Source organism: Schistocerca americana, chromosome 2 (assembly GCF_021461395.2).
Source record: "Schistocerca americana isolate TAMUIC-IGC-003095 chromosome 2, iqSchAmer2.1, whole genome shotgun sequence".
Taxonomy (NCBI): domain Eukaryota; kingdom Metazoa; phylum Arthropoda; class Insecta; order Orthoptera; family Acrididae; genus Schistocerca; species Schistocerca americana.
This window is the reverse complement of record NC_060120.1, coordinates 250412647-250423072: the sequence shown is the minus strand read 5'-3', so window position 1 is coordinate 250423072 and position 10426 is coordinate 250412647. Positions and strand designations below refer to the sequence as shown.

General features: G+C 43.2%; 1 protein-coding gene across 1 annotated transcript in view; it reads left to right on the top strand.

Annotated features, from left to right (window-relative positions):
• Positions 1 to 3073: 3073 nt before the first annotated feature.
• The window catches only part of LOC124593930 (sialin-like), a 53194-nt gene continuing 45841 nt past the window's right edge, over positions 3074 to 10426 (top strand). Inside the window, exon 1 of the mRNA XM_047132280.1 lies at positions 3074 to 3101. Coding sequence (XP_046988236.1) covers positions 3089 to 3101 — 13 coding nt within the window. The 5' untranslated portion in view covers positions 3074 to 3088. The remainder of the gene's footprint in view (positions 3102 to 10426) is intronic.

Genomic DNA, 10426 nt, shown 5'->3' with positions numbered 1-10426 from the left:
TCGCGACATTGCCACTCGCGTTGGTCGAGATCACATGACTGGGTTCAGGAGGATAATATGGAACGACGCGCTGGATCCCAACGGCCTTGTATCACTAGCAGTCGAGATGACGCGCATCTTATCCGCATGGCTGTAACGGATCGTGCAGCCGCGTCTCGATCCCTGAGTCAACAGATCGGGACGTTTGCAAGACAAAAACCATCTGCACGAACAGTTCAACGACGTTTGCAGCAGCACGGCCTATCAGCTCGGAGACCATGGCTGCGGTTACCCTTAACGCTGCATCAGAGACAGGAGCGCCTGCGATGGTGTACTCAACGACGAACCTGGGTGCGCGAATGGCAAAATGTCACTTTTTCGGATGACTCCATGTTCTGTTTACACCATCATGATGGTCGCATCCGTGTTTGGCGACATCGCGGTGAACGCACATTGGAAGCGTGTACTCGTCATCGCCATACTGGCGTATCACCCGGCGTGATGGTATAGGGTGCCATTGGTTACACGTCTCGGTCACCTCTTGTTCGCATTGACGGCACTTTGAACAGCGGACGTTACATTTCAGATGTGTTACGACCCGTGGCTCTACCCTTCATTCGATCCCTGCGAAACCCTACATTTCAGGCAGGATAATGTACGACTGCGTGTTGCAGGTCCTGTACGGGCCTTTCTGGATACAGAAAATGATCGACTGCTGCCCTGGCCATCACATTCTCCAGATCTCTCACCAACTGGAAACGTCTGGTCAATGGTGGCTGAGCAACTGGCTCGTCACAATACGCCGCTCACTACTCTTGATGAACTGTGGTGTCGTGTTGAAGCTGCATGGGCAGCTGTACCTGTACACGCCATCCAAGCTCTGTTTGACTCAATGCCCAAGCGTATCAAGGCCGTTATTACGGCCAGAGGTGGTTGTTCTGGGTACTGATTTCTCAGTATCTATGCACCCAAATTGCGTGAAAATGTAATCACATGTCAGTTCTAGTATAATATATTTGTCCAATGAATATTGGAATATCATCTGCATTTCTTCCTGGTGTAGCAATTTTAATGGCCAGTCGTGTATTTTGGCTTATCAGTGTATTTTTGAATATTTAGTATTCACTCAGTGTACGTGATTCGACGTCATTACAACACCGATCTGCGCCACATGGAAAATAAGTTGGAATTATACGATATTGTATACTAGCACGTAGCTGCTTCATTAGAATACAAAACAAAAAATTATAGAGTAAAACTGCAGAAATCAGCAATAATAAAATTACACCGAAGTGTTGCAAGTACGCGCGCTATTCAGCAGTGCAGAACCTACCTAACAGATTAAAACGTCGTGACGTAATGAGACTCGAGCCCGGAAACTACCATATCGCAGGCAGTGCTCTAACTGGTTCTATCCAGTCACATCGCACCCCCTGCCCTCAGAATATCGCTTCTACAAGTTTATCTCTCCTACAAGTTTCTGGGATCGAGTACCAGTTTTAATCTGCGACGAAGTCTCTGTATTGTCGAAAGCTGACATGTTGAGAACTGTGGCTGTAGTAGAGTTATAAGGTTTATTAAAGCAGCCACAAGATAAAAGTATGATTTAAAAATTCTATTTAACTCAAATCATTACAGGTTACACTGCTTTTTTTTCAGAAACTTTAAAACGCATAACGCAAATACAAAAGGAATTCGTCTGATGTACATGTACATCACGTAAGTGTTCGTGACTTTTAAGGGTATTATTGACATTAAAACCATTCCATTAATATTTCTCTGAAGACAAAAAGAAAAAAAATCTTGAGTTAACCGAATGTGAACAAAATCCTTTTTATTTATCTTAGTGCACCAAACCAGAAGCGAGTATAAAACAAGGCTCCAGCAAGATGGCAAGGTAGTCAGCAAGAGCCGTCTGAAGGTCGATTTGTATTAAATCCGTAGCCAGCACAGACCACTGTGCAAAAAACGTGAGGACAATAAAACATTTTTTCCTTATGTGTTGTAGTGATAAACCGGGTACAAACATCGAATATAAAGTTCTATAAACGAGCATAAACTGTATTATGATATTTTTTTACACTCATTATCCAGCTGTAATGTAAGTGATATGCTATAACTTTAGTACACTGAACAGAATCAAGGTTGAACACGGGCATTAGATGACAGACACTGTGTGCAGTATGTCCCTGTTGTTACAATGATAAAAATGAATTTGAACATCGAATCTAAAACTACAGCCTAAATTCTGAATGGTAATATGAAATATTTTACTGATTGGCCAGTTGCAGCAGTTTCCAATGGATGAAACAGCGTTCACATAGGGCACGTGCAAAAATGTGCAAACTTTAAATTGCATAAAGCAAATACGGGACCTATTCGTAGCACAGAAACATAAACCAAGTAAGTTTTCGCCACATTTATTAACTTTAAAATTATTTCATGAGTATTTTTGTGAAGGTTAAAAACAAAAAAAGAATGTCTCGTATGCTTACCGAATAATGTACAAAACTCTTTCTTTGTCACGTTGCACCAAATCAGAAACGATTACAAAACGAGACCCCAGTAGGTGAGCAAGGAAATCTGTAAAAAAATCGTCTGAAAACGGATTTGTAATAAATCCGAAAATGGTAAAAGTCCATGTTAAATAAACTATTTTAAATCAGACATGTTCCTCTTGCTGCTTAAATTATGAAGCTTGAAACAACCACGAAGTTCCGTAACCGCGAACGTTCCGCTGCAGAGTAGAAGTTCTATTCTTGCTGCAGTTCTAGACGGCATTGGTTGATGATGAACCTCAGTCTCCTTCGTTGATTTCTTTGTAACGTTTACACGTATTTTACGCTCGGCAGTGCAGTTTAGCGCGCCAAAGTCACTACTTCAGCTGCTCCCCCCTTCCAACCACCATTCAACAGCCGAGGTGCCACCAGCAAATTTCTCCGGTATCATGCAGACGATAACAAATTATGCAGGCGGTTCCACTGCGCAGCCAATGGATAGTCTAATCAACAAATGAGGGCTTGCGAAGCAGGCGATAAGATACTGCTTTGTTCTACAATTCAGTAAATGTCAAGAGACCCACTGGTAGCTCAAGCCGAGGACAACGAACATGTCTCTCAAAGGTAAGAAGGCTGGAATTTGCGTCTTCTGTTCAAAACAGCTGTCTAGCGTCTTATAATTCAGCGCCTTGCTTTTAGTCTTACACGGAAAGTATACTTCTAAAGCTTCCCCGAGTTTGCTCAGCTTTCACAGAGTTGTCGTACATACTTAGAAGATGTAACAATCGCTTCTATAAAGTCGTTACGAGAAAACAAAGTTGAGTATTTTATGAGTCTCTTGAATAACGGACGAGAGCGTCAGCCGCTGAATAATGGCATTAGCGCAAACGGCTGTGTTCGAGTTTCGTCATCATTTTTAGGCTTCCGTACCTCAATCGGTAAAAACGGAACCATTATAGAATCGCTTTGTTGGCCACCTGTCTGTCTCTCTGACTGTTAGAAACTCTTTTTCTCAGGAACGGGTAGAGGTATTAAGTTGATATTAACGTCACATACTGTGATCTGAATTCCCTTAGCGATGTGAAACATTGAAGCTTTTAAGTCAATGCAGTCAAAAGATACGGCTATTTATGTCACATACGTTAGTTAACAAGCGCGAACTTACTGAAACTTCCCGACAGATTGAAACTGTGTGCCGGACCGAGACTCGAACTCGGGACCTTTGCCTTTCGCGGGCAAGTGCTCTACCAACTGAATTACCCAAGCACGACTCACGATCCGCCCTCACAGCTTCATTTCTGCCAGTACATCGTCTCCTGCCTTCCATAATTCACCGAGGCTCCTTTGCGATCCTTGCAGAACTAACACTCCTGGAAGAAAGGATATTGCGGAGACATGGCTTTGCCGCAGCGTAGGGGATGTTTCCGGAATGAAATTTTCACTCTGCAGCGGAGTGGTTGTTGATATGAAACTTCCTGACAGATTAAAACTGTGTGCCGAACCGAGACTCGAACTGGGCAGCTGAGTTGGTAGTGACTGTTACAAGCGTCTTCCTCCTATTTTTCCTCACAGTCCTCTTCATTGACTGTTTTTCGCAATCACTCAACACATATTCGTCCGCGTTGTGAATTTGCGGATGATGTTTTTCTTCTATCCCGGTATGCGGTACGTATCTTCGATAGGGTTCCTCTTAAACACCAGGCTGATCGGCTACCTTGGTTACCGGTCCACATACGAAACGAGCACCAACAATTTTCCCGCCTTAGAATTCACCTGGCTGTGGCGTAATGCACGCACAACTACACATAACGCTGTTCTACCTACGATTGACACTAGCAATGTACTGAAGGCATTGCACAGAAGCCGTTCGTGGTCAAATACAACAGCGTAACCTGCAGACTTGGCCAGCACCCGCATTTATGTCGAAACAAGCATTTCCCGTCGCGTTTCAATTTTTTGTTCAACCCCTGTTCTTCTCGACCTGACGCAGCTGACTAGTACTCCACTGGATGAAGGCCGCACCTACCAAAAAATACATCGTTCTTGTGCTCTACAGACAGGAGTTTGGCTCACCACTTTCTGTGCAAAACTAATATATTACAACAGTAATCAAACAAAGAAATGTTTTAATGCACTCACATTAAATGATAACGAAATGTCATTACATATTGTTTAAGCAATTTTTTATGTATGTATGACATACATAAACAGCTAACACATGCGACTAACCACTTTTAAATCACCACGGTTTTTTACATACATCAGAAAAAGTTTTGCATCACCTCGGTTCCGAGAGTTCCGGAACCTATACAGGAAATTGGAATAGAGATCAACATAAACATCATTTCCGCCCTTTTTATTGCGCATGAAAACCACACATTGCATGTTGTACCACCATACAGCGAGACGTTCAGAGGTGGTGGCCCAGATTGCTGTACACACCGGTACCTCTACTACCCAGCAGCACTTCCTCTTGCTTTGATGCATACCTGTATTCGTCGTGGCATACTATCCACAAGTTCATAAAAACACTATTGGTCCAAATTGCCCCAATCCTCAACGGCGATTCGGCGTAGATCCCTCAGAGTGGTTGGTGGATCACATCGTCCATAAACAGCCCTTTCCAATCTATCCCAGGCATGTTCGATAGGCTTCATATCTGGAGAACATGCTGGCCACTCTTCTCGAGCGATGTCTTTAGCCTGAAGGAAGTCATTCACAAGATGTGCACGATGGGGGCGCCAATTGTCGTCCACGAAGACGAATGCCTCGCCAATATGCTGCCGATATTGTTGCACCATCGATTGGAGGAAGGCATTCACATATCGTACAGCCATAACGGCGCCTTCCATGACCACCAGCGGCGTAAGTCGGCCCCACATAATGCCACCCCAAAACAGCAAGGAACCTCCACCTTGCTGCACTCGCTGGACAGTGTGGCTAAGGCGTCCAGGCTGACCGGGTTGCATCCAAACATGTCTCCGACTATTGTCTGGTTGAAGGCATATGGGACACTCATCGGTGAAGAGAACGTGATGCCAGTCGTGAGCGGTCCATTCGGTATGTTGTTGGGCCCATCTATACCGCACTGCATGATGTGATTGCAAAGATGGACCTCGCCATGGACGTCGGGATTGAAGTTGCGCATTATGCACCCTATAGCGCACAGTTTGAGTCGTAACACGACGTCCTGTGGCTGCACGAAAAGCATTATTCAGCATGGTGGCGCTGCTGTCAGGGTTCCTCCGAAACATAATCTGTAGGTAGCGGTCATCCTCTGCAGTAGTAGCCCTTGGGCTCCTGAGCGAGGCATGTCTTTAACAGTTCCTGTCACTCTGTATCTCCTCCATGTCAGAACAACATCGCTTTGATACTAAAATGTAGACTTTCACGGCCGGAAATATCATGTCCATTATAATTATCCGGGCTGTTATGCCGAAATCGCTAAACACCCAAATAATTTCAACCGAAAGGAGGAGGGCGTGAAATTAAACGGTATGTGGACGCCGGTGCTAAAGAAGATGTGTACCACCCGTCCACTACTGGGTGATGGCAACGGCGATCGACGGCAACGGACAGCGGCCAATTGCACTGACGTTCTCAAAACACGTGACGTCACGCCGCGGCGTGGGAGTGCGCGGACACGGAATTTAGCGGCAGTCGGTAGCGAGCCAGTGGGTGTGTTGGACCTTCCATCGAGCTACGGACCCCCTTGACGATGTCTCGCGCAGTCGGAGACGAAACGTTGGGAATCGACACAGAATTCATCAACCGACCACCGCATAACAGCCCGGATAATTATAATGGACATAACATCGCTTTGGTTCTCTCCGCCTGGACACTTCCCTTGTTGAGAGCCCGTCCTGGCACAATGTAACAATGCGTACGCAATCGAACCGTGGTATTGATCTTCTAGGTATGGTTGAACGACAGACAACACGAGCCGATTACCTCCTTCCTGGTGGAATGACTGGAACTGTCGGACCCCATCCGTCTAATAGGCGCTGCTCATGCGTGGTTGGCCGGCCGCTGTGGCCGAGCGGTTCTAGGCGCTTCAGTACGGAACCGCGCGACTGCTACGGTCGCAGGTTCGAATCCCGCCTTGAGCATGAATGTATGTGATGTCGTTAGGTTAGTTAGGTTTAAGTTGTTCTAAGTTCTAGGGGATTGATGACCTCAGCTGTTAAGTCCCATAGTGCTCAGAGCCATCTGAACCATTTTTTAAAGCATGGTTGTTTACATCTTTGGGCGGGTTTAGTGACATCTCTGGACACTGAAAGGAACTGTGTCTGCGGTACAATATTCACAGTCATCGTCAATCTTCAGGAGTTCTGGGAACTGGAGGGATGAAAAACTTTTTTTGATGTGTGTGTAACAGTTTAATCAATATTTAAATAAAATTACTGCAGATATAGTAAAATATTCGTTAAATAATTACACAAGTATGACAATGTATGAGATGTTCATGCTGCATTCAGTTGCTGTGTTATTGTGGAGGATACAACGTCCTGCCAAGCATTTGCATAATTAAAAGGATATAAAACGTAATAAATCAGTAAATAAAATAAATACAGATATACGAGTTTCATGGATGACAGCTGTAGTGCAATGCTATCATTTAAGACATTGTTTGTTGAAACTGTATGAAGCATTTACCAGTTGTTAATCCGAAAGTTCACTGTGAAAATATTTAGTTACTGTCAACTTTAAAATCTGTACTTTTTATGTTATTGAAATTATTATTGTTTCTCTGTAGGCACTTCATTTTTCTGAGATCGCAGATGCATTAAGATTTACATTGTTATGTAACTATGATTTCTCTATAAAATGTCTAAGAGCTGTAAGCAGCCACATTTCAGACTGTTTGACACTGTTCTGATGTATCGTCTGTTCTTCAACTAATTGAGCAACCACCGTTCAGATTCATTGCACTGGGGATTTTTCCCATTTCTGGCCGTGCTGACCGCCTTTGTAACCGGGCAGGGTCGTACCGGTCACTTTGCTGGATCAGCTATGGCATGCTCTTTATCTGGGGCCACTGGCTAACGTTCAGCTGCACAAACAAATTCATCTCACCTCGTGCATATTCTAGGTGAAATAACTCGCAAACATACGCTTAAAGTTGCAATCGAAGAAAACGGTCTATTGACACACAGTCAAAATGGGTTTAGAAAACTTCGTTTCTGTGAAACACTACTAGCTCTTTATTCGCAAGAAGTGTTGAGTGCTATTGACGAGGGATTTCCGATTTATTTCGTATTTCTGGATTTCCGGAAGTCTTTTTGACACTGTACCACACAAGCGGCTTGTAGTGAAATTGAGTGATTATGGAATATCGTCTCAGTTATGTGACTGGATTTTTGATTTCCTGTCAGAGATGTCACAGTTAGTAGTAACTAACGGAAAGTCATCGAGTAAAACAGAAGTTATTTCTGGCGTTCCCCAAGTTGTGTTTTAGGCCCTTTGCTGTTACTTATCTATATAAACGAGTTGGGAGACAATCTGAGCAGCCGTCTCAGGTGGTTTGCAGATGACGCTGTCGTTTATTGACTGATAAAGTCATCAGAAGATCAAAACAAATTGCAAGACGATTTACAAAAGATATCTGAATGGTGCGAAAATTGGCAGTTGATCCTAAATAACGGAAAGTCTACCACATGAGTGCTAAAAGGAATCCGTTAAACTTCGGTTACTCGATAAATCAGGCAAATCTAAAGGCCGTAAATTCAACTAAATACCTAGGAATTACAATTACGAACAACCTAAATTGGAAGGAACACATAGAAAACGTTGTGGGGAAGGCTAAGCAAAGACTGCGTTTTGTTGGTAGGACACTTAGAAAGTGTAACAGATCTACTGAAGAGACTGCCTACTCTACGCTTGTCCGTCCTCTTTCAGAATACTGCTCCGCGGTGTGGGATCCTTACCAGATAGGCTTGACGGGGTACTTCGAAAAAGTTCAAAGATATGTAGTACGTTTTGTGTTATCGCGAAATATGGGAGAGAGTGGCAATGAAATGATGCAGGATTTGGGCTGGACATCATTAAAACAAAGGCGTTTTACGTTGCGACGGAATCTTCTGACGAAATTCCAATCACCAACTTTCTCCTCCGAATGCGAAAATATTTTGTTGACACCGACCTACATAGGGAGAAACGATCACCACGTTAAAATAATGGAAAGCAGAGCTCGTACGGAAAGATACAGGTGTTAGTTGTTTCCGCGTACTATACGAGATTGGAATAATAGAGAATTGTGAAGGTGGTTCGATGATTCCTCTTCCAAGCACTTAAATGTGATTTGCAGAGTATCCATGTAGATGTAGTTGTAGATGAACTGGAATCTCATTTAATGGTCTAGAACTGTCTCAGTGATAAGTCTCCATCAGTGACCAGGAAAGACGCGTCTAGACATGCCACGGACAGCGGTAATATGCCGACCTGACCGTCACCCACCATATGGCTCGACAACCAAGAGTGATGGTCTGGGGTGCCATTTGTTTTCATAGCAGGATGCCTTTGGTTGTCATCCGCAACGACCTTACAGTACAGCAGCGCATCGACGATATTCTATGGCCTGTTTTGTTACCCTTCATGGCAAGTCATCCTGGACTTACGTTTCAGCCAGATAATGTCCACCTACAAACGATGAAAGTTTCTACTGCTTGTCTTCGTGCTGCCAAACCCTGGCTTGGCCAGTAAGTCGCTGGATCTTTCCCCAGTTGAGAACATTTGGAGCATTAAAGGACAGGGCCCTTCAACCAGCTGAGGATTTTGGCGATCTGAAGTGCCAGTTGGACAGAATTTGGCACGGTATCCTTGAGGAGGACATCCAACTCTATGAATAAATGCCAAGCCGAATATCTGCTTGCGTAAGGGTCAAGGTGAACCAACGTGTTATGGACTTGCTCAATTTGTGAAGCTCTTTCCCTTGAATAAATCATCCAATTTTTGTGAAATTGTAACATGCATTTGTCTGCAAATGGACATCACATCTACGAATTTTCGTCAAACACAGATAATTCCCTCGGGGTGCATCCTTTTTTTTTTTTTTGCCTTAGAGTATATCTCATGCCTTCAAGGTAAACACAAGAGATCTTTTTCAAAAATGTTTTCAGTCAAAGCACATGCCTCACTAAAAGAGGTCATACTTTATGCCGTTGTGTCAGACTCTAATGACATAACAGAAAAGTCTTGCTGTACGAGTTTCATGGACAACATTTTCTTGTGCTTTTCCGAACAAGTTAAGAAAACGAAACATGCGTAATATTATCGCCTTTTGAACTAGCATTGAATAATTTTTTATTGTATTTTCAAATACAGTCGTGTGTAAAATTTATCTTTTAAGTACATTAATACATAATGTACTGATTTGTTGATTTTCATAACCTCTCCACTCTCGGCTATTAATTGTTGCCTGTGCTCCCTCACAAACTTTCTTCCTCAAGTAACTGCTGATTGATTTCATGCATCTAACTTGTGGAGAATTTTAACAGCCGATTGATCAAAAACTGGATACCTTTCTCGATTGATAAGATCTTCAAAGCAATAACGTATAGTATGCCGTCAATATCTGAAAAAAAATCTTATTTCCTTTCGTTTGTGAAGTTTCGACGATCTTCCAGAATATTTTTGTAGTTGCCACCGTTGCTAATACAAACATAGTCTGACTATGCAGTTTCTCAGCTCCTGTGTAGTAAATAGTCAATTTTCCAAATAAATCTGCACTTTCCACACTTGGATGCATAGTGAATTTACACACCCACGAATTGTAAAAAACTGGTAATATTAGTTGGACAGATTATAGTTTATTTCCAGTTATTTCATGCTAGTCATGTTCACACAAATGTTTATAATTTTCTGTAAACGAACTGCGAACCAAGACTTGCAGCTGCTCGACTAAGAGCTTCCTTCGAAAGTGAATGGCGATTAGGTTTGTCTACACAGGG